A 27706-nucleotide genomic window follows, 5' to 3' on the forward strand; every position below is an offset into this window, starting at 1 on the left:
GACAGGAGAAATAAGATATGGGGTCTTGGCATGGGGACAGATTTAGTGGGAGGAAAAAGAGAAAACCAGGTGAGCGGAGGCAGGGGTGGAATTGCTGGGAAAGAGAAGGACACATAAGGAGTGAGAGTTTCAGTGCACTAGGGGACAAGGAAATGTGTACAGGAGTCACTGTGATGAGAGAAGGTCGTACCAGGTGCCTGCTGTGAAGCTGAGGACTGATGGGTTGCAGGGGGGCAATGGGGGCCTGTTGAGTCTAACTGGGACATGTTCCCCATCCAGGACATCTCTTTTCCCCTTCACTAGATGCAGACCATAGACTTTGAGGGCCTTTTTGGAAACATCCACATGGTAATAAACTTCTCCAAGCAGCTGCTATCCGCCTTGGAGGCTTCAGATGCCATAGGTATGAGTTCTGCTGTTACCTTTTCTCAGAAGGCTGGGATGGGCATTGCTAGTGGCAGGGCATAACAGTTTAAATGATGGGAGAGGATCGGTGGGACTGGGCTTTCTCCCTGCTGGTACCCATCACCACTCATCATCAACAGTGAAGCCAAGGAGATCTGTGTTGCCTGTTGCCCCAGGGGTCACTGTGCTCAGACACAGTGCCTGTGGCTGTCCATGGCCCTTTGCCCCAAAGTGCTACCAGCTTGAGCCGTTCATGCCTTGGGCTGTCTGTGCCTTTGCTTGGTGGTTCCTGTGACCAATGTCTCCACTACTCCCCCTGGGAGACCTGGATTGATTGAGCTCTCTGTGTTGGTGGGTGATGAGGAGGGATCCTGCATGCTGTAGTAGAGCTATTTTCTTGAGCTGTGTGTGTGGAATGGGAACACTGGATGTCTTATCAAGAGACACACCAGTGTTTTTGGAGGCAGCTGGGGACCAGGAGACTCTGAAGTCCTGCTTTGCTGCTGTCTGCAGGACCAGTGTTCCTGACACATCGTGCAGAGCTGGAGAGTGTCTACAGGGTGTATTGCCAGAACCATGATGAGGCCATCGCACTGCTGGAAACCTATGAGAAAGATGAGAAGTTGCAGAAACTACTTTTGGACCTGCTGGATAGCCTCAGGTTTGAGCCTCTTCAGGTGGCAGCCACCAGGCTGGGATAGGGAGATCAGTTTCCATCATCCCTGCCCCTCTTCAGCAGTGTTTAGATGGTTCAGGTGGTGACTGGAGAGGGTCTGACAGTGGCACTGTATAGTTGACCAGGCTCTGGGTTCAAATGGCCCCCTGCCCCAATACACACATGCTGGGAAACTTGTAGACCCCATTAAAATCTGCATAGAAGCCACCAATGTATAGAGAAGGTGGCACGTCCTGGACTGAGGGCTCCTGTTCCCCAAACCCTGGGCCACCACGGCTGCTGAGGAAGGAGCTGCTTTGCCTGGCTCAGTGAGTGCCAGGCTCCAACTTGTGGAGGTAACTGCCCCAGGAGCCGGCAGTGCCGATGGCTGCTCTGGGAGGACAGGGCTGCCCACTGCCCTGGCAGCCTCACTGGGCAGGGCATAGACACTGGCTGTGGGATTGCACACCTGCCACCCCATTAACCCTTGCTTTTCTTTGCTTTTTGGCACTCTGTGGGCCGGCAGGAGCCTGTACAGTGAATGGTGAGTATTTCCTCTTAATCCCTGCTTGTCTGTCTGTGTTGGTCTGGCCATGCCCTTGTAACTAACCTTCTGCCACAGGCTGGGTGCATGCTGGGCTGCCCTAACAGTGCCTTGTGGAGGCATGACTGGGAGGACAGGGGTGTCTGTGGCATCATTGCAGCAGAGGCAGTGGGTGGGCTGCACAGGTAGGCAGCACAAGTGATGAGGTGAGGGGAAGTCTTGGGCAGGAAACAGAATTTGGGAGCCCTCAGCCCCAAGGAGCCAGGAAAGCCCTGCTGTGACTGCGGTCCTGCAGTCAGTCTGTCCTGCACTGGGGGACAGATCTGGGCAGTTGGTTGGTGGAACAGCATCTGAAACACGTGGCTCTCTGGCAAGTATGAGGCTGTGCCTATGTGGGATTTCATGGGGGGTCTGGTAATGAAGAGGATCCTGGCTGGGAAGTATCACCTGCTGTGAGTGAGGAGCAGAAACCTGGGGATGATCTGAGAGCACCAGGAGTTCAGGAGTACAATGAATTTGGTCATGAGGGTGGCTTGATGTAGGGAGTACGGTGGATTTAGAGGCATTGGAGAATGTGTGTGGCAGAGCCGGACTGACACCTGGTACATCTCCTTTGTCCTGACTTTCCAGGGGTTGCACAAACTACATTAACCTGGGCTCCTTCCTCATCAAGCCAGTGCAGAGGGTGATGCGGTACCCGCTGCTGCTGATGGAGCTGCTGAGTGCTACCCCTGAGGCTCACCCTGATAAGGCACCGCTCACGGCTGCTGTCCTTGCAGTCAAAGAAATCAACGTCAACATCAACGAGTACAAGCGCCGGAAGGACCTGGGTGAGGAGCTGGGCACTGCTGGGCACAGAGAGACAGGAGTGGGTGTGCTGAGGTCAGTGTCTGCTGGCCACTGAGCCTTAGCTGGCAACCATGGTCATGGAGGAACTCTCACTGCTTAGGGGAGTTTGGCCCCATCGCCTTTTTCAATGCCCTTCAAGCAGCTGCCAGTTGTGAGCAGATTCCCCTCTACTTCCTCATGGCCAGCCTACCTGGCTCCCCCAGCTCTCCTCGTGGATTAGGAGATGTGGTTCTCCCACGTCACTCATGGCCTTCAGGCACTAAAACTAGACACAGTACCCAATGTAGCTTCCCTGGGGCTGAACAGAAGGAGAAAATTACTGGCCACCCTCCCTGTTTTCCCTTGAAAGTCCCCAGTTTGGGCAAATCTTACACTTAAGTCTTTCCTCATAGCCCCACTGAAGCTGAGGTGACAGAGGCTGCATGTAATGATTGCTTCTATTTGCTAAAGAAGCAATATAGACACCTTCTGTATGATGAGGGACTATTGTACATCATCTCCTATGTCATCTTATGCTGGCACTATGCATAATCCTGTGGAAGAGCTTGAATGGTTTGTCTACAAACTGTAGGGCATCTCAAGAACCAAACAGGTGACACAGTGCTGGATGGGATGGGAGCTTATGATACAATATTTTATAAAGGCATGCAGTGATAGGGCTAGATAATGGCTTTAAACTGAGAGGATTTCGATTTAGATATAAGGAAAAAGCCTTTACAGTGAAGATGGTAAGGCACTGGATCAGGCTGCCTGCAGAAGTTGTGGATACCCCACCCAAGGAAGTGTTCAAGACCAGTTTGGATGGGGCTTTGAGCAGCTTGGTCTAGTAGATGTCCCTGCCCATGACAGAGGGGTTAGAACTAGATGATTTTTAGGTCACTTCAACCCAAGCCATTCTGTAATGAAATGTGGGACCTCAGAGGCTTGATGAAGAGGAGAACTAACAAAGTGATTGTTGATGAGGCAGTGTAAGACATGGGTGTTTGTGCTTACAAGGGTTTTGATTTCTGTATCAATCTCTTTAGTGCTAAAGTACAGAAAAGGGGATGAGGATAGCCTCATGGAGAAGATCTCCAAGCTCAACTTCCATTCTATCATCAAGAAATCCAACCGTGTGAGCAGCCACCTCAAGCATCTCACAGGCTTTGCACCCCAGGTACTGTGCATCAGGAGCATTTACACCCTGCAGTGCTTCTCCAGAAGCATCTGCTGTCCCTCCACACGCCTTGCCCCTGTCCAGCTCTGATCCAGGCCAGCGAGGCAGAGTGAGCTTAGGGTCTGAACCACCCATCTCTGCTGTCCAGCTTGTGGGCAGCAGGGCCCCACATCTTGTAGTCTGGGAGGTGCTGAGCCTGCATCGCCTCCCTTGAAACACTTTCTCTCACAGCTAAAGGATGAAGCCTTTGAAGAGACGGAGAAGAACTTCCGGATGCAGGAGCGTTTGATCAAGTCCTTCATCCGGGACCTTTCCCTCTACCTGCAGCATGTCCGGGTGAGCCAGTCTGGGTGTGATGCCAAGCCTGTGGGGCTCACCATGCACTGCCCCTCCTGTCTGCATGGTGTGTCCCTGCAGTGCCTCTGGCCACGGCTCCTGCCTCAGCTCTGCTGGGGCTGGGTGGTCTGGGCTGCAAGCATGGCTCAGCTATGTCTCCCTGGTGCAGGAGTCAGCCTGTATGAAGGCACTGGCAGCAGGGAGCATGTGGGACCTGTGCACAGAGAAGGGAAGTGGGGACTTGGACCAGTTCCAGAAAGTGAATCGTCTCATCAGCGACCAGCTCTTCTCCAGCTTTGTGAGTGAGGCTCGTGCCCCTTTGAGGCCCAGCCTGGGGGTCTGCTGCAGATGGGCAGGCCCTGGGAGGCTGCAGGCAGGGTAACCTGGGAGAGCTGTGAGCATTCCTTTTTAGATGTGCCCTCCTGAGAGTTTTGATGCCTGGCAGTTTATGACTGTGCCTGTTAGATACACATTTTTTCAGCCCTACCTGAAATGCTACAGCTCTTTTTGCGACTGGTTCAGGTACTTTGCGTAGAATTACCCATGCTAGCACAATTATGTAAGATAATAGGATAATTGCTGTTGGAAGGGACCTCTGGACCTCCAGTGGCTGTCACCAGGAGACAGTCACTGTATTGTCCTGGGGAGGCTGTATGCTGGAGAGTGAGCTGCTGGCGTTCAGAGTGGGAGAGAGCACCTTGTCTCACCTTCTCCCTACACCTCTGCCCACCAGAAAGAGCGGACGGAGCGGCTGGTGAGCTCGCCCCTGAGCCAGCTGCTCAGCATGTTTGCGGGGCCCCACAAGCTGGTGCAGAAACGCTTCGACAAACTGCTCGACTTCCACAACTGCACCGAGCGAGCGGAGAAGCTGAAGGACAAGCGAACGCTGGAGGAGCTGCAGTCAGCCCGCAACAACTACGAGGCCCTCAATGCACAGCTGCTGGACGAGCTGCCCCAGTTCCTGCGCTTCGCCAAGGAGCTCTTTGCCAGCTGCGTGCGGGGCTACGCCGAGGCACACTGTGACTTCGTGCGCCTGGCCCTGGAGGAGCTCAGACCCCTGCTGTCGGTGGGTTCACGCAATACAGGCAGCTCTCTGGGCTCAGAGCAGCACTAATCTGTGCAGGGTTTGTCCCTGAGCCTCACTGGGACCTGTCACATGGTGGGGGAAGCTGCTACTGCAGCTTCAGGCCCCTAGCGACTTGTGGATAGCTCCCGTCAGATGATGTTGGGGCAGGGATTGCAGGGTTATGTAGCAGTTGTGTGTAGAAGGCTCTTGGAGCAGTGGCAGGAGAGCATTTGCCTGGGAGAATCTCAGGTCTCAGGTTTGAGGACCACTTAGGGCTGAGTCCAGACAGGACTGCAGTCCTGGGCCTGATGCAAGTCACAGGCAGGACTCAGAGTCCTGCCATGGTCTGTGCTGTAGCTCTTGGCCACTTCTCCCAGCGCCTGTCACCTAACCAGGCTCTGAACTATGCTCTGGTTTCAGTTGCTGAAGGTGTCTGGCAGGGAAGGGAACCTCATTGCCATCTTCCAGGATGAGCACAGTCGAGTCCTCCAGCAGCTCCAGGCCTTCACCTTCTTCCCAGAGTCCCAGGCGGCTCCCAAGAAGACTTTTGAAAGGAAAAGCATTGAACGGCAGTCTGCCCGGCGGCAGCCCCTCATTGGCTTGGTGAGTTCCCTCTGCCCGGTGTCAGGGCTTGCAGAGCCCAGGACAGCCACTCACGCCTGCCTTGTTCTCTGCAGCCAACCCACTTCCTGCAGTCGGATGACATCCGTGCTGCCCTCCTGGCCCGCTATCCCCCGGAGAGTCTCTTCCAGGCAGAGCGCAATTTCAATGCTGCCCAAGACCTGGATGTGTCCCTGTTGGAAGGAGACATTGTGGGCGTCATCAAGAAGAAGGACCCCATGGGCAGTCAGAATCGCTGGCTCATAGACAATGGGGGTAGGTGGCTGTTCCCTGCCCTTGGTGCGTGCTGTGAGTCTCCTCCTCTGGTCTCCCTGTGCCCCAATCTGAGCTCCCTTCCTCTCCCTCTCTGCAGTGACCAAAGGCTTTGTGTACAGCTCCTTTCTGAAGCCCTACAACCCCCGCCGCAGCCAGTCGGACGTCTCTGTGGGCAGCCACTCTTCCAATGAGTCGGAGCACAGCAGCTCCTCTCCCCAAAGCAATGCCACCCTGACCTTCAGCCCCAGTGGGGCGGCCGTCACATTCACTCAGAAAGCCCTGCAGGACTCTGTCTCCCCAGCAGATGTGTACCAGTCCCCACTGGAGGTGGACTCCCCCTCTGTGCCCCAGCCTGGCTCTGGTGACAGGATGGCCCCACGGGCTGGTACTGTGACATCTCAGCGCCGCTGCAGCCGCCCCGAGCAGGGCTGCAGCCCCAGCTCTCGCAATGGGCACCCCACCAAAGCACACCTCAGGCCCACGTCCTCCGTGGAGGACAGAGACTCAGGGCTGGAGAACAGCGAGTCAGAGGGCAACCAGGTGAGTCTTCAGCCACCCTCATGGGGCTGGGGATGCCAAGGGCTAACTGCTTTGATTGGCTGTGGATGGAATCATCATCCTCCCTGGCAGTGACCATGAATATGTAGGAGGTGGGGTATGAGACCTTTTCTAACAACAGCAGAGAACCAGGCTTCAGGTGGGGGTGGGCAGAGCCAGGATGGGGCCAGGGCTGTCACTGGGGAGAAGGACAAAAGCTCACACATCCTATGCACTGTGGGATTAAGGCTGTGTGGTGTGACCATCTAACTGATGCTCTCCCCTTGTCTGGCAGGTCTACTACGCTCTCTACACCTTCAAAGGCCGAAACACCAATGAGCTGAGCGTGTCAGCTAACCAGAGACTCAGGATCCTGCAGTTTGAGGACATCACAGGCAATCAGGAGTGGTGGCTAGCTGAGGCCCACGGGAAGCAGGGCTACGTCCCCTCAAGTTACATCCGGAAGACAGAGTACACGTGAAGCCACAGACAGAGCCTGCACCCCGTGCCTTGTTCCTGCTGGGACTGCTAGGGTCTGGGGGAGGCTGGCCAGCCCTGCAGCCCCCACTACTCACCCTTAAGGCTATGCCTCTCACAGCTGTGCAGTGCTCCTGGGCCCCAAACACTGGCTACCATCATCCCTTTAGGGGACAGAGAAGGGTGGGCTGGCCAGGTGGGCAGGAGCAGGCAGCATGTGTGAGGGCAGGGGTGAGTTCACATCTGAGGTGTGTTTGAGCCTCCTGTGTCCAGCCAAGAGCAGGGGAACAAAGCCTGGGGCTGTCACTTGCCCAGCTTGACTCAGGCTGAGGAGCTGCTGTGGATTTAAATTGTGGAAGGCTAATGCTGAGTTTCTGGAGATTGTCTTTAGTCAAGTAGTATTAAAAGCAACCCAGACTTTGTGAATACACTCCCTGTGCAGCAGGAGCCTGGTCTTGCCTCTCTCTGCAGGACTTGCCGTGGGACATTTACACTGCCTGGGGAAGCAGCTCTGAGCTTTGCTGGGAGTAGTTGAGCCCTAGGCCTGGGATGGATATGGCCTCTGAAAGCCTCACAACAAACCCCCCAGCAGGTGCCTTCTCCCTGGGCTTGGTCTGCCAGGGGCTTGGCCTTTTCAAGGTCTGCTGCCACCAGCAACCATCAGGTTCCCATCTTTCTAGTGAGCCAGAAGCCCAGAACACCATACCCTTGTCAGCACAGGGCTGTGCCCAGGAGCCATCTTTGCACTGACATGCCCACCTGGCTGCTCTGGGCTGGAGCAGGGGAGAAAGCAAAGCACAAGCTGTCCTCCAGCCTGTTTTTTGGGGTCTGACCAGAATTGCCTCACCTGTGCTTTCCTGCACAGCATTGAGAGGGTGCTGACATTCAGGAGTGGCAGGACCATCATCCCTGGGAGGGCTGTGGTGCCTTTTGCTGGGTTGGTGTGTGATACAGCTGCTGCCATGTCCTGAAGGGAAGAGGTTCCCTTCATGGGGCAGTGTGTGTATGCCCTGTACTGCTGCTCTGCAAATAAAGATTTGCCTTTGTGTATAGAAGGTGCCTTTGCAAGTGTTGGGAGAGCTGGGAGGAGTGTCTGGCAGGTGCTGCAACCTTCATGCAGACCCTGCAGGGCCAGGAACAACATTTCTGTTTTGGTGGGATCCAGCATTCTAGTGCCTTGGTCTTTGTGCCAGCTGCAGCTCAGGCATGAGGAAACACTCACAGGAACCTTCTGTATTAAGATGAAGTGGTTGCACTGCCCTCTTGCCCAGCTGTGTGTTACATGGCTGGGGCTCCAGGACAGTAGGGGCTGGTGTGGTGAAAGTTTGGCCTGCTCTAAGTGGGCACCTGCTCCCTGCATGAGGAGATCTGGCCCAAGAACAAAGAGTCAAGGGTTTGTCAGCAATAACCACCATACTTTGTGTGTGCATGGCTGTACACAGACGTGTGCCTGCTGCTCTCCAGCTTCTCTCCACCACCATCACATTTGCAGTCTGGAACCACAGCCCAAAACCTGCCCCACAAGTAGTTGTGATAACCTCAGGGAGAGACTAATTTATTTGCAATACAATCAAAGGGAGCAGTAGCCACAGGGAAGGCAGGCAGGCAGCCCTGGTTTTGCTACAGAGCAGTGTTCTGCATGAGTAGAGCTGTGCCCCTTGATTTAGACTGTCCAGCTCTGTGTAAACTCTGTTGGCAGCTCTTTCCACCCAAGCACTAGCCAGGTTTAAAGCTAAACTGAGGCTTAATTACATGTTTTGACATCAGTCTTGTAGTTGAAAGACTACAAATAGTTACAAAAAGTAAATAAATTATAACATTTATTCTTTGATTAAACTGTAAATTTCATTCCATAATGCTAAAGCATCTCTAAGGTAGATTCACCTGGCATGGTGAAGTACAAAAACTAAGACCACCCCCACTGGAGGTCCTGATATCTCTGCCTGGCAGACAGCTTTTCCCCTCTATCCTGGAATAAATTATGCAGCTCCAGACCCTTGTGTGCACAGCAGGCAGGATGTGGTAGTAAGGTTAACAGCTCGCTCAAGTCCAGATGGTCAATCTCTTGACAACCAGAGAAGCCACCCTCTTTGCTTCCCTGCTGCAGAGAGGCCAGTTCCTGGGCACCTTGGCTGTGGGAGACACCGGTGCCCACTGGGTGAGTGGCAGCAGGAGGAGCTGTCTCACAGCCGGCGCCTGCAGCTCTCTGCCTACAGAGCAGTGGTTTCTGCAGCAGTGATGCCGGCGTCCTTTGCCATCGAAGCGAAGAGGCCCTGCTTCATGAGCAGCTCCTCGGGGCTGTCGAATTCCACAATTTGCCCAGCATGCAGCACCATCACCCTGGCAGAAGGGAACAAGGCCTCAGCTCCCAGGATCCGAGTGGAGAGCACTGCTGGTGCCCGCGCTGCAGCCCACCAACCCTCACTCCTCCTGAGCCACTTTATGTGGTTCTCCTCTCAGCAGTGCTGAGGGCACAGCCCTCCTCCCTGTGCTATGGGTGACACACACAAGGTGTCAAGAGCAATTGCTTCTATGGTCTGTTGCTGTAAAGAAGGATCCCAAAAACTTTCTCCTGCAGTTCTGCATGGGCATCCTTACTATCCTGTTCTCTTCACCACTGTGTATTATGCCCCAGCCTCTGCATCCACCCCTGCCCCTCTGGCTGCATGCTTGCTTTGGCTGCTGTCCACCTCTCACCCCATCCCAGGAGTCCAGATGCCCATTCCTCATGCCCTGCAGTATTGTCCCATGGTACCTGTTGCTGTCCATGATGGTGTGGAGGCGATGGGCAATAGTAAGGACAGTGCAGTCAGCAAATGCACTCCGAATTGTTGTCTGGATTAAATGATCAGTTTCCAGATCTACGGCTGCTGTTGCTTCATCCAGGATGAGGATCTTGGCTTTGCGGAGAAGGGCCCGGGCCAGGCACACCAGCTGCCTCTGCCCAACACTGGGATGAGATGAAGAACATGAGTTACTAGACTGACACTAGTGGACATTCTGCAAGCCTACTGCATCTCGCTGCTCTGACCCCAACACTGTCCCTGGCCTTTCCCCACTGACCATCTGCCTCCCTGAGCACCACATCCCTCAGCATATTACTCTCTGGGCCACCACAGAAGGGTTGGATCACACTAGCTCCCAAAGAGCCCTGACTCCTTGGCCATTTTCTTCCATCTTCACTTCCCAGAAGCTTCTGTGCATCATCCCTGAATGGCCACTTTGCTGGAGGGTTCCAGGCTGGTCCCTGGGATCTAGAGAAGGGAGGGGAGCTGGGCCTGCATCTGCTCCTCTGCTCACCTCAAGTTCTCCCCTGCCTCGCTCACGAGATGCAGCAGCTTCTCAGGAAGGCCTTCCACATATGGCTTCAGGTGAGCCAGCTCCAGGGCCTTCCAGACCTCCTCGTCTGAGTACTGGTCAAAGGGGTCCAGGTTCATCCGCAAGGTTCCAGTGAAGAGCACAGGGTCCTGCCAGGGACAGCACTGTGTTCAGCCCCACCACAGCCATTTAGCAGGGGCAATGGCTCTGGGCCACATCCTGCTCACACCACTGCCTGCAGCTGGCAAGGGATGTGGTGACAGCCTGCTCACAGGCCTTTGGCACGTCCACAGCACCCAGGGACACACTGAGGCCATGCAGTCCTGAAGGGGCCATGCAGCAGTGGGATGTGGAAAGGTGGGGATCAGCTCACCTGGGGGATGATGGTGAGGTTGTTGCGCAGGTCGTGGAGGCCAATTGTTGCTATGTCCACGTCATCGATGATGATTTTCCCTCCAGCTGCCTCCAGCACCCGGAACAGGCAGTTGGTCAGGGAGGACTTTCCAGCCCCAGTCCGGCCCACAACCCCAACCTGTGGAAGCAGCTTTTTAGACGAGATGACAGGGCTATAGAAAACAGGGCAGGTGCTCTCCATCTGTGTCTGGTGGGCCTTCCTGCCCTTACCATCACCCAGACTGTCTGCTTTAGTTCCTTTCCTGCAGCTCAAGTCCCCAGGAGCCACATCCCATCACCATCCCACCCCAGGGCATGGACTGAAGCCGAGAAAAAGAAACAACTTTAACAGAGTCTCTGTAGAGAGGGTAGTGAGGGCAGAGGCACCTTCTCAGTGCTCCCAATATTACAGGTGATCCCCTGAAGAACCAGGTCCAGTTCAGGTCGGTAGCGAACTTTGTAGTCAATGAATTGGATCTCGCCTCTGCTGGGCCAGCCGCGTGGTGGACGCTTCTTTGTCACCCATGGAGCCTGGGGGAGGGCACAGGAGCATTAGGGGGGTTCACAATGCAATGCTGACCAGCACCAAGCTGTGCAGCAGCTGTTTGCCCAGACCCTGGATTCCTCACCTCATTCTTCACTGTCATGTACTCATGGACCCGCTCCACAGCCACAATGTTGGTCTCCAGCTCCGAAGATGTCCGCACCAGCCAGTTCAGTGTCTGTGTCACCTGCATGGCAGAATCAGAGGGTGCAGAGCTCAGTGGCACCCAGGAAAAAACACCTCCCGCCTCAGCCCAGGGAATCATCCTGGGCACAAGCACACCTGGCCTGGCCCTAATGCTCCACTGCCAAGACACAGCCCACCTCTCCCCAGTCCTTCAAAAACTTTGCTGCAGCATCTCTGATCCACAGCAGGGCCATTTTCCACCCCATGGCAGCAAGGATCCCACTCAGACTGGAATGAATATGTGCTTCCCTGGCTCTATAGCCACTCCCCAGGTGATGGAACATCCCAGATAACCCCATTTCCATGGATCAGAGCTGGTGGCAGGGCAGCATCCTGCTGCCAGCCCAGAGCTCCCACAGACAGCCCTGTCCCGGAAGGAGAAAATGCTTTCAGTGACTCACATTGAGAGCGGAGGAGACAGAAAGACCCACGATGCCGCCCTCCAGAGCGCCCTTTGCAATCACTGCCAGAAGTGCAGAGAAGAAGACCACCAGGCTCCCAACGAACTCCAGACGGATGGCCAGCCACCTGCACCAGGAGAGGACAGCTGAAGGGCAGTGAGAGAGGCAGGAAGGCATCTGCCTGTGCCCAACACACAGCCCACCAGTAACAGCACACTGCACCAGCATCCCTCACAGCCAGCCACGAGCCCAGTGCTGTGCACACTGCACACAGCAGGTCATCTGTGGCCAATTCTGCAAGCAGGTTCATTTATGTCAGTCCATGTCTCACACATAACCTCCTGTGCTGGTAATGCCATGTATCAGAAGAGCCCCAGGCATTCAACCCTCAAACACCCAAATAATTTACCAGTTAGATTCAAAACCAGAAGGTGCCCGCATTTCTCTCCTGCTGGGCCTGGAGGATCGCCCTCTTCCCAGAACTCACCAAGAGCACCTCAGCCCTTGGCTGCACAGCTCACCCTGCCAGCCTCTGAACACTTTGTAGGGGAGAATACTTTGGCTTTCAAAATCACCCTAAAATGTCCCATTACCACAGATAGTGCCCCTATCCTAATCTGCCCCAGTACTTACACAGACCCTCAATGCTGAGATCAAAGGACTGCAGGATCCCAGGGATCTCTCTCAGGACCCAGAAGCCCCGGGCAGAAGTGCTGCAAGGTGTGCTGTGACATAAGTGGTAAAACTCACCTATTTGATACTATCCAGGAATAAACACTTTTCTGATTTATGTCCATGGTGTTCTCATTGTGCTTCAGGAACCGTTGTTGGTGTCCATAGGCCCGGATCACAGAAAGGCCTGACACAGTCTCACCAAAGTGGGAGTAGATGGGAGACCTGGTGACAGAGTCCAGACGCCTTAGCTGGCGGGACGTGGCGATGTAGAAGCGCTGAAACGAGCGACACAGACTGGTTACCAACACAAAGGCCAGCAGCCACCAAGATACTGCTCTCAGCAGGGCAGAAACTCCACTCAGGGCCCAGTTACTCACCAGCACAAAATAGTAGAAGATGCTCAAGGGAATGATAACGATAGCGAAGAATGGAGTGGCCAGGCAGATCACAATCAATGTGCTAATGATGGCCATGAAACAGGAGATCCAGCTGCGGAAGGACATGGGAATGGTCTCATCTACCGTGAAGATGTCCTGGAGGATAGAAAACAGTATAGAGAAGCAGTCAGTGACCCCAGAGAGTAGGAGAAGCCCAAAGGCCCCCCACACACAAGGTTCCTACACATTCCTGTAATAACACAGTGCCAGACACTGGTAAAAATATCAGATCATCCTGAATTGGTGTTATGGTCACAACTTCATTTAGGGCTACAGTTCTAAGCTTGTGAACAGCTGAGTTAACAGAGAAACTTGTAGGTACAGAGTTTGTGGTAATTGGGAGTGGAGCTGCAGCTGTAGGCTACAGCTGTGAAAAACAGGTGACCAGCATGGAACGTAATGAGACATGGAGTGCTGAAGTGCACTGCTCAATCACAAAAGGGTAAAGAGGACACACAGGTGTAAAACACATAAGATGAAGAGTATAAAAAGTTGAGCTAAAAAGCAATTAGAGCAGACGCTTGCAGCCTTTTGAAGTGAAGTGATGTTACACTGTATGGGCAGACACCTGAAGCCTTCTGATGTGGTATAGTGTAACTCTGCTTGGGCGAATGCTTAAAGCTTTCTGAAATTGTATGGTGATACTTTGTGTATCATGGCCCTCTCAACTGCACATATGCTGTGACAGAAACTTCCTATAATATTCCCCTGTTATGTAAACCAGCTATAAGAACTGCATCTTCATCAGGACCTAGGATGCAGGAGCAGTAATTGAAGCAAAAAGAGGGACAGGGCAAACTCCAGATCCATGCAGGTGCACCCAGGTCTTCAGCTGGTCCTCATCCATCTCCTAGCCAGGCACCACATTCTCCCTCAACTCAGAGTAAACCCAGGCCCATAGGCTTAATTTTAAGAAGAAATTTAATTCTCAAAATCATCAAGAGATAGTACCAAAGGAAGAAGTGGAGAAGCAGCCCACTTGAAATGACCTGTTTGTATTTTCCCTCCTTTCTCATTTTCTCTTTGGTTTTGACCTTCACTTAGATAAAAAATATTGTAGATTTTGCTGGAAGTCTATAAACTTCTTATTGTGGGACATGAGCTCTAGGCTCTTACCTCTCTTAGTCATCTACTATGAACGCTCCTCTGTTTCTCCACATCCTTCTTGCCCAGGTGACTCCAAACACAACATAGTATCCAGGTGTAAGCTCCTCAGCACTGAGCAGAGCTGAGGTAACAGCTTCCTGTGATTTGCCACACTGTCTTTCTAATAGAGCCCAGGATGTGGTTTGGCTCACGGTCAGCCTTGAATCCCCATGTCCTCCTGGTCCCTTCATAGCCTTTACCTGGGCTCAGCTGTGCAGTGCTCAACAGGGGCAGGGTTATGCCACTACCCAACGCTGTGCAGCTGTGGTGGAACAAACCTTCTCTGTGCTGGGGCTGTTCCCTTACCTTGGCAAACCTGTTGATGATGCGGCCAACCGGGGTGGTGTCGAAGAAGCTCATGGGCGCGCGCAGGATGTTGTTGAGCAGCTGCTGGTGCATGACACGGGAGGCTCGCATGGAGCCGTGGGCAGACAGCATGGTTGCGAAGAGCAGGAAGATGGCTGCAAGGAGAGCAGTGTCACCAGCTTATGGGTGACACTGGCCCCCAGTACCCTTTGGCTTGATGGACACACCAAGCAGTGCCAAGCCAGCAGCTCTGCAGCGAGCCGCTGGGATAATCCTGCATCCTGCCTTCTTGGGAGGCCCCAGCAGCTGTGTCCCAGCACAGGGGAGGAACACTAACCCTATTGGAAAGCCTTGGGCCCTAGCACTATGTCTAATCTGATTAAGGAAAATGATTTTAAAGTGAGGGGGCAATGCAGACTTGGGACAATTTCTGCTGCTTTCAGACTGGAGTGTGTCCACAGTCCAGCCAGGAGCTGAAAGGAAGGCAGCAGCAGGCAAATGAGCAAAACGCTGGGTCCCCTGCTCCTTACAGCACTGCTGGCTGCAGGCCTTGCAAGTCATATCCCTCCTGGACCACACAAACGAGATGAGTGGGAACTGCTGTCCTCCCACACTCACCTTGTGATATCCCCAGCGCCCCAAAGACACCGATGCGCAGGTCCCGCAGCTGCGTGGGGTAGGTCTGGTTGTGGTAGCGCACCGAGTCGTCGGTCCAGTCACTGAGCCACAGGTTGCTCCCCACGTAGGCCACGTATTGTCCAATGTAGCCCATGACGATCCAGAAGGTAAAGCACCAGCCAACGGCACGCAGGTACCGCAGGTACATGGAGAACTTCACCTGTGGACCAACTGAGCCCATCAGACCGCAGGCAATGACAGCCAGCACAGCCTTGGGGCTCCACCTTGCTGCCCACAGTGTCCCCTCCACCACCGCACCCACCAGTCCCAGGCAGCTCTGTCTCCTTTGTGTCTCTCGGCTGTGGAAGCCCACAGCAGCTTCTCTGAGCCACAGTCAGGGTCTGGCAGCACTTAGCCAGGGCAGCACAGTGCTTCATCCCTCCATCCTCCTCACCCTGCCGGTTTCCACAGTTTCTTTCTCGATCAGTTTCTGTCCCTTCAGCTTCTTTGGGGGCGCCTCCTGGGCCTTCTTCTGGGAACTGGTACTCCTTTTACTAAGGCTGCAGGGAGGTGATGAGTACAATTAGTTACAGGGGGTTGGATTGGTCCCAGCTGGGGCAGCTTTGAGTGAGCCTTGTGGAAGCACTAGGCATGTGCTAACCATAAAATTAAAGCCTCATTCCCAAAGGCAGAACTAGCCATCAGCATGAGTTTCAGGGAGGACTGCAGAGTAAGGCTGTGGCACACTAGTGTGAGTAAAGGCAAAATCAGATGCTCCTGACCCAGAGCAGCTTGTGGTAGGAGCAGGCAGCGAGGCTCCCAGCTGGAACTCCCTGGGAAGCAGTGCTTGTGGCAGGGGAAAGAGCTGAGAGCTCAGGTCATGGCCCACCTGCGACTCAATCTTCTCTGATGGATGCTGGCCTCTCGCTTCAGGGTCATTGTCACCACATCTTCAGTGCGCTCCTCCATGCAAGGATCCACAGCTTCATCAGCCTCCTCTTTATCCCCAGCTAGAGCAACAGCTACAAGCACAGGGATGAGGGAAGGTAGGGTCAGGCACTGAGGAAAGAGCAGATCCCACACACTACACCTCTGCTCCATGCCATACCCTAGGCCTAGGCTGTGTCCCACCACCAGGTATCACACCTTCTCCCACCTTGCTGCAAGACCCGCACAGCAGGAGGAGGAAGAAATGCATTGTGCTGGAGAGAGAACTGATAGGGGACACAGGGCTAAAGGCCTGCACAGAGGCAATCCCTCCTGCTGACTTCTCCCAGCACCACTGGCCACACCTCAAGCAGAGATTTGTGCTAGTTTAGTAGTGCAAGATCTGGTAGTTCATATTACTCCAGCTCAGAAGCATCTCCCTGAGCAGGTGGAGGTGGGCCCTGTGAAGACATACTGGGAATACCCAGGCTGCAGCAGGACAACTGGGCTGAGCTCTGACAGGGTAAGCACCCACCTGACCTGACACCACTCCTCCCCATAGCGCTGGGGGACATGATAAAGATGAAATATGGGATGTTTGGAACAAACCAAAGGATCTTTCTGACCCCACAATCACAAAAATATGAAGCCTGTTGCCACATAAGATTTTGGGACCCATAATAAATGAACTAAAAAGGGAGTAAAAAAGTTAAACAGGTCCTGTGCTGGATGTCCAACATAATGCTTGAATGCAAGTCTTAGTCAGAAGTTATTGTGCTGCTGATTGCCTGAAGCTGAGAAGGATTCACAGCAGCCACCGTTGGTGCCTGGGCTGGATAGGGCCAGGTCAGGCTGACACATCAGACCTTCATATCCCCAAGATACACGCACAGCCACTCTAACTGCCACAGCCCCACTGTGCTCCCAGTACCTGCAGTATTTTCCTCTGAAACATCCTCCTCCTGATTTCCATACAAGTTCAGGAACTGGGAAAAGGCCCCCTTGTTTGCAAGCAGGGTGCTGTAGGAGCCATGCTCAGACACTGCTCCTGCTGCCAGCACCACAATGTTATCGACCTGGGGCAGGAAACTGATACTGTGCGTCACCAAGATCCGTGTCTGCAACAAAGGGGTTGCAGGGTAGTGATCATCAGAGCGCCCCTCATCCCCAGCCGTGGGTCTGCAGGTTCTCCATCTCCCACTTGGGGACTTGTCTGCTTAGCAATTCCTGGCTATGAGGACACAGGACACCCCTCTGGGGACTCCTGAGGCCTCTCCTGCCAGCTGCAGCCACACGTGAAAGCTGCAGGATTCCTCTCTGTCCCAGGCAAGCAACCTCAGACTTCCTCGGCTGGCTAACACCACGCCAGTGCCACTCCTGCCCGGCTGGGGGGTGGGTTGGAGGGTGTGGGTGCTCACCTTCTTTTGCAGCAGCCCTTTTGGCCCCAGCACGTGCTCAAAGAGGTACTTGCCCACGTGGGCGTCCACGGCAGAGAGCGGATCATCCAGGACGTAGATGTCTGCGTTGCTGTACACCGCCCGCGCCAGGCTGACCCGCTGCTTCTGGCCCCCACTCAGGTTGATTCCCTGGAGGAAGGGAAGGATCTCCCTGCACATGGGGCTGGCACAGGGCAGCAGCTCTGACCTCTGCTGCAGGTGCCATCGGAAAACCATGGTGCCCAGGGCTGATACCTTCTCTCCAATCTCTGTCTGGTCACCTGCAGGCAGCAATTCCAGGTCTGGAAGGAGGGCACAGGCCTTGATGACCTGCTGATACCTGGCTTCATCCACCTCTGACCCAAAAATGATGTTGTCTTTCAGTGTGGCGTTCTGGATCCAGGCCTGCTGGGGGACATAGGCCAGGGAGCCCTGGAAGAAAAGACAAGAACAGCTACCTGTCAGAGCTCAGCCTGACCCCTGGAAGGAGGGACAAGAACAGCTACCTGTCAGAGCTCAGCCTGAGCACTGACACCTCCTGCAGCCTGTCCTTGCCCCGAGCCACCGCTCTGGGACAGTCCTGCTCTATCTCCCTGCTAAGCTCCCAGGAAGCCCCAAAGCCCTATGGACCAGCTGGCTCCTCTCACCTGGATGTTGATGTGTCCCTTGATATTCTCCATCTCCCCGAGCATGGCTGACACCAACGAAGATTTGCCTGAGCCCACAGCCCCCACCACAGCCACCAGGCTCCCAGGCGTGATGTCCAGGGTGACACTGCAAAGACACAAGAGCTGAGGAAGCAGCACTGCCAGGCCACCCATCAGTTCCTGGGTGGGAAGGGCAGTGTCTCTGGGACACTCATGCCTAGCAGCACTGAGGGGTGCTTGTCCTCCCCAGCTAATAACACAGAAAGCCTCCCCTGGCCAGCCCTCTGCCCCTGATGTGGTGCAGAGCACTCACTCTCTTATGGCAGCGTTGCCGTCCTGCTCCCAGGCAAAGGTGGCCTCCGAGAAACGCACAGCACTGCCTGCCACAGAGAGATGTCCCTCAGAGAGGGGAAAGCCCAGGGCTGGGCCAGCCTGAGGCCCACAGGGAGTAATCTGGAGGTTCACCTGCCTGCAATGGGGTTGTGGTGGATAGCTGAGGTGTCCAGGTCTTCTCCACTCAGGTAGCGCTCCAGCCTCCCAGTCGACACATTGCTCTGCCAGAAAGAGGATGAGGATGGCACATGGGCATGGGGGGGCTGGCAGGAGCCCCATAAGCAGGGCATCACATCACAGTCCCCACCCAACCTCTGGGCCCCAAACCTGTGTTATGCATGTGAGTCCTGTCCCACCCCAGTGCCAGCAGAGTCCTGTGTGCTGACCCCTGGGGGTCCATCACACCCCTGGTTTGGACAAAGGTCATGGGATCCCCCTACACCCCCTGCCCTAGGTGAGGCCTGACCTGCACCAGGGAGGAGATGACCATGGGCAGCGTGGCCATGGGGAAGCGCAGCACATTGAAAAGGGAGATGGCAGTAAAGGCCTTCTGTGCATCCAAGATGTTGTTCTCATCCACAAGCACGTAGACAGCAAAGCTTGCCAAGGAGACCTAGGACAGATATAAGGGAAAGCCATCACCAGTGTGTTTGTTGCAGCCCAGACCCTCAAACTACCCCAAGGCCTCAGCAGTGCCTTCGTGCTAGGGACCTGTTCCCCTCCTGCTTCTGTTCTCCTTTGGGCCCCATTTCATCACCCCAATGGGACCCCTTTGCACCACAGCTCTCCTGCCAGCAACCAGAACCATAACCTGTACCCACCAGCAAGCCCCTTCCTCGCTACAGAAACACTCCAGCTGAGGTCCCAAATATTTCCCATCCCTTTGGACAGCTGGAGCCCAGCCCCAGCTCAGAGGAAGGGACAGCCCTCCCAGGGCTGTTGTCACTCACCAGGAAAGGAGCACATGTGAAGGCGAAGACAGAGACGGACTGCAGGTAACCAAAGTTCACCAAGTTCTTGAGCTCATGAGCCCGGATGTCATTAATTCGCTTCTCAAAGGAGGGCTCCCAGGCAAAAAGCTTCAGGATCTGCAGGACGAGCAGGGTGAGCAGATGCTGGTCTCACAGGAATGCCCACCTCCACACTCAGCTCACTGGAGGCCAGCACCTCCATCACATTGCTCAGAAGCCCACTTGGTCACCGCATCTCTTCTCTCCTGTCCTACTTATAGCGTTTCCCCACTGCACTCCCACTCCCTCAGTCTCACCTGACACTGTCAGCTCCTCTGCCACCATGCCACTACCACAGCCATCCAGAAAACTCTCTCTTGGCTCCCAAGTCTTAGTCCCAGTATCCAGAGTTCCTCCCCAGCCAACTTTTCAAAAGATGAGGCAGCTGAGGGAATTGCTGAGACCCAGACAGGGCCCCCCAGCTAGACCAACACTGGTGCTGCAGGGTTATAGAGGTGTGCTGCCTCCAGGTACAGTGCACCAAGAAGAGGAGTACAGCAGCTGCCCAGAGAGTCTCCACTCCACTGCCCACCTTGATTCCATTGAGGATTTCACTCATTATTTTCATGCGCTCGTCCTTGTTCTTCATGTTCCTCTCCTACAAACAGAAGAGCCAGACATCACCTGAACCAGACAGCATCTGGAAATACATCTGGGCTGCCACAGGGAAGGGAAGGATGGTCTCCACAACCCAGAGAAGTCATCCCACAAAGCTGAGCCTTGACTTCCTGTGGCTCTGGACAAGTTGGGGAAAAACACCACCCTGCTGTCAGGTAGAAGCTAAAGCTTTATCCTGTGGTTGGCATTATCTCATTTTTAGCCCTCAAGGCTGTGCCCAGTCTGGTTCAAGTTCAGCTGTGATGGTAGAACAGATCTCACCTATCTCCTACTCATGGAGCTGATCACCTCTGGCTCAGGCTAGAGGCATTCCCAGCCCAAGCAAGATCAAATTCCTAGGCTGGGAAAGATCCAGAGCGTAAAAGCAAAGGGTAGGGAGTGCAGCAAATGAGGGAGGGGAGCAACAGTGGGGTTGGACATGGGAGACCAGGGAGGATATTGCACCCACCACTGACCTGAATGGTTTTGGCCTTGGCAATCAGGAACGCGTTTATGGGGAAGAGCAGCAACAAGGTTGCAATGCCAGCCAAGACAGAGGGGCCCAGCTCCACCCAGAGGAAGACAATGGACAGGATAATTTGCAGGGGGGATGACCACAGCTGGTGAATAAAGTTGGCCAGGTCCATGAACCTCTGGGCATCAGCTGACATCAGATTCACAGTCTCTCCCACCGTGGACTCCTTGCGGGTGGCTCCGGACATGGTGAGTGACTGGAAAGAGAAAGCACAGTCAGCACAAGCCAGGCTGGGAGCAGCTCAGAGCAGGGAATGAGCAGACCAGGCTGAAACCACTTCTGGGCACCAGTGCTCTCTGGTGCCTGCACACCTGGAGCCACTGGGTGCTAGGTGCAAAGAAAAGCACCCCTGTGCAGGAATCCTAGTGGCACCTGCCCCAGGTGTTGCACTGCTCTGAAGAGAAACCTCCCCCAGCCCCTGGTAGCTGTCAAACACATTGCTGCAGCACCCAGGTCCCAAGCAGAACTAGGGCTCACACTGTCCTCAGTGTTGGGTGGGTGCCCCCCAAACTCTCCCCATGCCTTCTGAGGAGGAAAGTGCACACACCCGAGGTTGATGGGGCAGGTGGATGATTTTATGCACAGCCCAGCTTGGAGGAAGGCAACAGGGATGATGACAGGACCATACAGACCTTCTTGTAGATGGCAGCGATGAGACTGGCTCGCACATTGATGCCAAGCTGGAAGCACAAGCTGAAGTGCTGCTGCAGGCAGAGGGACTGGATCACTGCTGTCAGGAAGAGCAGGATGGCATACAAATAGCCTTTCCAGGCAAAGGCGTCCCCATCTGACACAAAGGCAATCAGCAGCCTGGCAGGGAAAGAAGCTCATGAGACACACACCATACTGAGACACACCCAAGCAGGATGGTCCCAGTGAATGCAGGGAGAGCATCCTCACAAGAGTGGTGAGCAAAACCCTGCCCCAGAGAGCTGGCTCGATGGTCAGCAAGCTGGGAACCCTGTTGTGCCACAGACATGGCAGAGGGTCACTAGGGGAAGAGCATCCACAGCACAGAGACTGTGCTGCTCTGCAAAACAAGCCAGGGGGGCCCTGCTGGGCTGAGCTGCACCGACTCTGGCAGGGGCCCAAGGAAGAGCCAGGACTGACTCCAGGGAGTCCAGGGAGGGAGCAGAGCCGCATAACAGGATGCAAGGGAGCGGGATAACACACATAAGAGCTGGCAGCCAGCTCAGATCAGTTCTTTGTTAAACTGTACCCCAACATATTCTCCCATTTTTGTTGAGGGCACAAAAGGTCCCCAGGGTCTGTGGCTGGGAATGGCACACAGGGAGATGGTGGGGCTGGATACAGCGCACACACCGGGAGGTGGTGGAGCTGGGTGCAAAGTCAGGACAGAGACAAAGGACTCACTTCAGCAGCTGGGGGCTGACAAACACGAGGGCATCATGCACCAGCTTGAATGCCACTGCTAGCAGGAGATTCTGCTGGAAGGTCTTGCCCAAGGCTTTTATCAACCAGCCCCTGGGGTAATCCTTGGGAGGGCCTGAGTCCTCATTGTCTCCCTTCTTCTTCTTCTTCTTCTTTGGCTGCTTCTCCTCCTAGAGGAAAGCCCACACAGAAGTGAGGGAGCTGGTGGTGCAGGTGTCCTGCATCTGGAAGGATGCTTCAGGGCAGCACCTCACTGACCCCAGATCAGGTATCCTGAACAAAGCCTTAGCTTTAGCTCCTGTCACACTCCCTTTCACTGATCTCTGTTTATGCCATACACACCCAGGACTAGACCGTCTCTTTTGTAGCAAAGACAATTGTTAAAACCCAAACCAGCCTGAACCTCTCAGGCCAAAAATCAGGCAAAAATCGTGAAGAATCTGAGACCAGGAGTGGTCACAGAATGATGTTCCCTCTGACCTCATTGCTGGTATCTGACCTAGACAGACAGGAGGGAACTGCTTGTACTGCAGATTTGAGGGTGGTTCCTGTCTTTATGTAAGGCAGAAAGATGGAGACTTCCTTGGTCTTTTAAAGTACGGGGATCTGCCAAGGACATGGCAGGAAGACCCTGTCATGGTTTCCCCTATCCTTGCCCATGGTCCCGTGGGATCAAAGAAGGGAACGCCCAGGAAAGAGGGCTGCAGGGAGGTGAGGTGACCCTACTCCCTGAGGCTGGACCGGGATGTCTCAGCCTCAGACAAGGCCAAGAGTAGGAATGGATTTACCAGCACCAGGATGTCTTGGCTCTGGGCCTTGCTCATGCTGTTTCCATGGTCTGGGTCACCTTCCTGGCGTCTCTTCTTGCGTTTCCGTTTCTCCAGTTCTGCTCTGGCCTTCTGCATTGCAGTCTTCATGTTCTTCTCAAAAGCAGTGTAAAGAGCCTTTGTCTTGTCTTTATCTTTCAGTTCCCAGACATCCTCTATTTCCAAAGGCTTGCGATAGCCCTTGAAAACCATGCTGTGGGACAGAGAAATCCAATGACACTTGTTGGAGGAGACTCCTTGCTGCAAATGCAGGGCCTTCACACCATCCTGGCCCCGGGCTCAGGCTGCACAGGCTGCACCCAATATGGTGCCTCTTCCAGCCTGAGCTGAGGTTTCCCTCAGGCACCCCAGCATTTTGCCAGCCCGACCTCCCTCAGAGCCCTGCTCACCTGCTGTACCATTCAAAGGTGATGCAGCTCAGGAAGGAGGCTGTCACCTCTGGGTTCTGTGGTACAAAGCAAAGGGGGTACTGAGAGATTGTTTATCTGGGGGATGGTTTTGACAAAAGCTGCTTAGCACCCCCAGCCATTAAGGAGCCTCACAGGTTTCGAACCGTGCCAGCTCCAGCCCCAGAAACCTCAGCTCAAGCTAACAGCAGCCCACCCTGGACACACATGCAGATGCCCCATGCTCCAGGCTCCAGCTCTTGCTGGGCCCTGTGCTGCATGGAGCCTGCCCTGCCCCACACAATGCTCAGGATGTGGTGCCCCAAACACAGTCTCCTGTAGTCCTCACACCTTCTTCCCGATTTCCTTTGTTTCTGGGGCAATATCTGAGAAGCCTGAGACAACGAAGAGCAGCAGCTGGAGCCCGTAGGAGATGAAGAAAAGGATAAACCGTGGCAGGTCAGGGATTGGTTCCTGCAGAAATGGAAAGCCCAGGGTTATTGCTCAGGATTGGCTCAAGGCCCCTGGTACTCAGAGAGAAGATCCATCCCCTGGCTGAGCCCAACAGAGCAGTGCAAAACTCGCTCTGAGTCCTGGATCAGCTTCCCTTTGCCACCTTTCCCTGCTTCTCCCCGACCTCCTCCCATAAGTGTTTAAGGGGAGAAATTAGTCCTGGAGAGCTTATACCTCCCCAAAGAGACAGGATGAATTCAAACAGGGATTCCTTCTCAGGTCTTTTCTGGTTCCCCAAGGTCCCCAGGGTGGCTGGGACCCCAGTGATACCACAGGGAGCTCGTCAAGAGAAGAGTATGAGGAAGCTTGCTTTGGGAGCAGAGCAAGACCATGTTGAAGCACAGAGCTTCCTGTCAAACCCAACCTGCAGAGCTCTCCGGACGAGCGACTGGAATGGCAGAATCCCACAGAGAAGGGACAGCGTCCAGAAGCAGAAAAGCACCCCCGAATCTCTGCGCAAGCAGGAGCGCCGTGCCTCCTGCACCAGCAGGACCATAATCTGGGGAAAGAAAATCAGAGCTGCAGGACTAGGTATGGCTCTAAAAGCACCTTTGGAGCATGTGTCCGGGGATGCCAGCACACATGATGTGCTGGGATTCACTGCCTTGAATACCCTGAACACACCACCAACCCTTCATAAGCTTCTGAATTAATTCTAGAGGGCAAAGGTTTCTTTGCCCTCTATAAGATCAGGTTTGAATGTACCCTGACATTACAGCAGGGCACTATTACTCTTTCTAGCTGCTCTCACTCCACTCCATTCTCACATGTGTCAAGCTATGAGGGATCACACCCTATCTCCAGCACCTTGCCTCCAGACCTGGAACTGAACCCAGATCACATTCCAGTGGTGCAGTGTCTCTGGTGAGTCCCCTTGCCTTATCATCTCACATGGACTCAGCATGTGAAACTAAATGACACGGCAAAATAAGAAGGAAAGCAAATGACGGTCTTATTTTGCTTTTAAGTGTAGCTCCTGGGCATTTGTTAAGACTGTTAGAATACTCCATGTCTCACACAAGACGTCTGTAACTGCCATGCACATATTCCATCAAGCTAATAGCCCCTAGATCCTCTTTAGCCGGCTTTCTCTTCTGCTTGGGCACCCTGTGGTATTTCCTGGCCCTCTGCCCAAAACTGAGCAACAATGTAAAGGAAGCTGTGAGACATCAGAGTCACAAGCCATGGTCTGATGTTCACACTGCAAAACCAGTCCTGTGAAAAGCATACAGCTCCTAGGAAAGTTCTGTCAGAGAGCTCAGCTACACTTGCAGGCATAGAATCATCCCAGTTGTAAGGATAACAGCAGTGAGCACTGTACAACCAGGTACCTGCCTTCAACATATCACCCTCATGCACCACCCACACAGGTCTGGGGCTAGTCCTACCCAATTTCCAGGCTACCCCTGCCCTGTGGACACAGCTTCCCTCTGATCTCTGTGCTAGGGTGCTGCAGTCTCACCCTGTCCCCGCGGCACACGGCACACTCAGAGCTGAGCCCTTACCCAGGTGGCGATGTACAGGCTGGGGTTTGTGTACTGCACAGCTGGCACAGCGCCCTGCTCCGCGTCTACAAACGCCAGCGCCAGCCCCGCCACTGCCGTCAGCACCAGCAGAGCAGCCAGCACCTGTGGGGAGAGAGGGCCAGCCCATTGTGGACACTGGAACCACTGGGAGACAACAGAGGTCGGCATAAAATACATCCTCACGTTGTTTTCAACCCAGGCTTGGCCTGGGGCAGCTTTCAACCCTGCGAATGTGCCACAGCTCCACAGGAGCACTGCCACCATTTTCATTTTGGAAGACAGCAGCCCACAAGACGAGAGGCCCCAGCACACACCCTGCCCTTCCTCCCAGCGCATCCCTCCCTGTTATGCCCTCTGTCCCAGACATGCCTCCTGCTGGACTCCCCTAGACATTTCTGTCCTGGATGGTTCCCTATTCCACTGCTCCTTCCCTCCCACACTTGTCATCTCTTCATCCCACACCTGAATGCAGCGCAGAGTTTTTCCACTCATACCACCAACACCTGTCATCTGTGCCCCCTCAGCTCCACTCTACCTGTTTGATGATGTAGAGTTTGGTCACAGAGGATTTCTTGGCTCTGGATTTGCACATGGGCAGGAGCTGCCATGGGGCCAAAATCCAGAAGAAGCCAAGGGGGATCCAGACCAGCACAGTCTGCTGGAAGCACACCGGCAGGTCGGCATCAGGACGAGCAAGGTAGGAATCATTCTGGAGGCAGCAAGGACAGAACACCAAATCACTTGCAATGGCTTGACTCTCACTTGGCACACAGGACAAGAGCCAACACTCCTATAGGTCCTGCCCACCCAACTCCACGCCATTGCATCCCCCCTTCCACACCCACCCTCCTGGCTGAGCATTTCAGCGCTCAGCCAAGGTCCGAGCAATATCCCCATCCCCGTCTCTCTGCCTCAACGAGGGAGGACCACCCCTTGCTGGAGCCAAGCCAGCAGAAGCAGCTGAAGCCAAATCATTCTCCAGAAGTCCGTACAGGCTGTCCTGTGTTCCCAGGAAGGCTAAAACAGGACAGAGCTCAGAGAGGTGTCACTGCCTCACTGTCTGGTGAACACTGTGCAGGCAGTGCACAGCACTCAGTGTCATGGCACTCCTGGATAAACCCCCGACCCTCTGCTGACCACTGGCACTTGGGTCTCACTGGCAGGACGGGCTGTGAGCCTTGGAATGCACTGCCCTCCCCCACAAGGGCTGTGCTACACTGAGAACAGGCATGGGGATGAAGCAGTCACTCACCCAGAAGACGGAGCCGCAGAACTCCTCCAGGGCTGCTGACATAGCTCAGAGGAGAAGAAACAGCAGCTCCCTCCTCTCGCTCTGCCCAACTGAGAGCCCTGGGCAGATGCTCAGCATAAAAGTCCCCCCACACCCTCAAACGGTCTTGGGACAAAAACTCTGATGACCCACAGTTATTTATTAACTCAGTTATTATTGCTCAACCCTACAAACCAAAGCTGTGACCAAAAGGGCTTGGGAAGCTGCACAGGCTCAGGAGAAGGGAGGAGAGGAAGAGACGCAAGGAAGAGACCGAAGGGGGGACACAGGGAAGTCACAGAGTCACTGCAGGACACCACAGCCATTGCTCAGGAACCATAGTTTTCATAGTTTCATAGATCAGTGCACACCAACAGACACAAACTCGTCCTGACCTGCTGAAGACATTACTTTGATGCAACAGACCTCTCTGGTGAGAAGCCTGCTGAACGCCCACAAAAAGTCCAGCAAAGGCTGGTTCCACAGTGGCTGGTGCCTCTAGGCAAGGGGGCCTGCGACACCAGCAGTGCCCCTGGCCTGGGAATTCGCAGGGTCTGGCAGCTGAGCTCAGCACTGGTCTGCTGCACTGGTCTTTCTGAGTCTTCAGGATCCAGATTCCTTTTACTAATTTCCAGTCTGCAGAGCATAAGATTTTCCAAATTCCTTCTTTTTCTTCTTTCCCACATTTCCATGTTATCTGTGTGTTATGGCAGTTGGCTGACCACAAAACCCCAAAGAGACTTTGAATCTTCATGCTAAGATAACCCCCAACATCTGAGACAGAAAGAGGATGACTCCCAAGGAGACTGCCACTGAACCCTTGCTACTTAGGAAGGCCTAGGTGTGACAGGAACACATGGGGACGGTGCTACTAGGGCTAGAATTGGATTTGCTTTATCATGTGTGTTCTTGAGGAACAGCAGATAAAAGAGGACAGTAAGGGGGACTGCAATTATTGTGCTGTCTCATTGTACACAGAGTTACAAGGTAACTCAGAAGTCAAGGGTGACACAATGAGTAATTCCTCAGGAATCATCAATACCAAAGAAAGGCTCAATGTCCAACTCAGTGGTTAATTATTAGCAATTTCTCTGATTAAATCCACATGTTTTTGTAAATAACACTATCCCATGTGCTACGTCCTCCGGGACAGAACCAATACACTGCTCATGAGAGCTGTAAATCGATGCAGTGAGTAAGAAGTGAATGGAGCAATCACTCAGCCCTTCTCCATCTGGCCTGCTGATGTGATTCTTCTTTCTGGCACTGGCACAGGTGTCCTCTGGCCTTGCTCAAAACCACTCGGAGCACTGCTGCCAAGGGGCACACTTGTTTATGACACCTTCCTATATAATGCCCCATCCCATTGCTTATCTCTGTTT

The 27706-nt window shown here is 54.1% G+C and overlaps 2 protein-coding genes across 6 annotated transcripts in view; one reads left to right on the forward strand and one right to left on the reverse strand.

The window, feature by feature from the left end:
• DNMBP (dynamin binding protein) overlaps positions 1 to 7857 on the forward strand; it is a 33389-nt gene extending 25532 nt beyond the window's left edge. For 4 of the 5 annotated variants that reach the window (XM_084210224.1, XM_084210227.1, XM_084210225.1 and 1 more), the window contains 12 exons: positions 304 to 403; positions 919 to 1066; positions 1587 to 1604; positions 2235 to 2434; positions 3479 to 3609; positions 3841 to 3945; positions 4115 to 4243; positions 4679 to 5011; positions 5432 to 5614; positions 5689 to 5887; positions 5985 to 6427; positions 6720 to 7857. In XM_084210224.1, the coding sequence (XP_084066350.1) occupies positions 304 to 403; positions 919 to 1066; positions 1587 to 1604; positions 2235 to 2434; positions 3479 to 3609; positions 3841 to 3945; positions 4115 to 4243; positions 4679 to 5011; positions 5432 to 5614; positions 5689 to 5887; positions 5985 to 6427; positions 6720 to 6905 (2175 nt within the window). In that variant the 3' untranslated portion in view covers positions 6906 to 7857. The remainder of the gene's footprint in view (positions 1 to 303; positions 404 to 918; positions 1067 to 1586; positions 1605 to 2234; positions 2435 to 3478; positions 3610 to 3840; positions 3946 to 4114; positions 4244 to 4678; positions 5012 to 5431; positions 5615 to 5688; positions 5888 to 5984; positions 6428 to 6719) is intronic. The other variant, XM_084210226.1, reaches the window with a different exon arrangement.
• Positions 7858 to 8774: 917 nt separating this feature from the next.
• On the reverse strand, positions 8775 to 25746 carry ABCC2 (ATP binding cassette subfamily C member 2). Its single transcript, XM_084209869.1, has 31 exons — positions 25590 to 25746; positions 25034 to 25156; positions 23893 to 24027; positions 23367 to 23489; positions 23019 to 23074; positions 22591 to 22822; positions 21785 to 21972; positions 21043 to 21220; positions 20352 to 20606; positions 19811 to 19876; positions 19219 to 19356; positions 18735 to 18881; positions 18401 to 18489; positions 18249 to 18311; positions 17936 to 18062; positions 17544 to 17720; positions 17271 to 17438; positions 16784 to 16970; positions 15815 to 15947; positions 15380 to 15485; positions 14926 to 15145; positions 14308 to 14462; positions 12796 to 12951; positions 12494 to 12693; positions 11744 to 11870; positions 11242 to 11343; positions 11000 to 11143; positions 10593 to 10751; positions 10202 to 10368; positions 9657 to 9851; positions 8775 to 9241 (listed from the first exon to the last, which is right to left on the reverse strand). The coding sequence occupies exons 1-31, from the start codon at positions 25644 to 25646 to the stop codon at positions 9112 to 9114; spliced, it is 4503 nt and encodes a 1500-aa protein (XP_084065995.1). The 5' UTR covers positions 25647 to 25746; the 3' UTR covers positions 8775 to 9111.
• Positions 25747 to 27706: the final 1960 nt, after the last annotated feature.

Source organism: Fringilla coelebs (genome assembly GCF_963513975.1).
Source record: "Fringilla coelebs genome assembly, chromosome: 8".
Classification (NCBI taxonomy): Eukaryota; Metazoa; Chordata; class Aves; order Passeriformes; family Fringillidae; genus Fringilla; species Fringilla coelebs.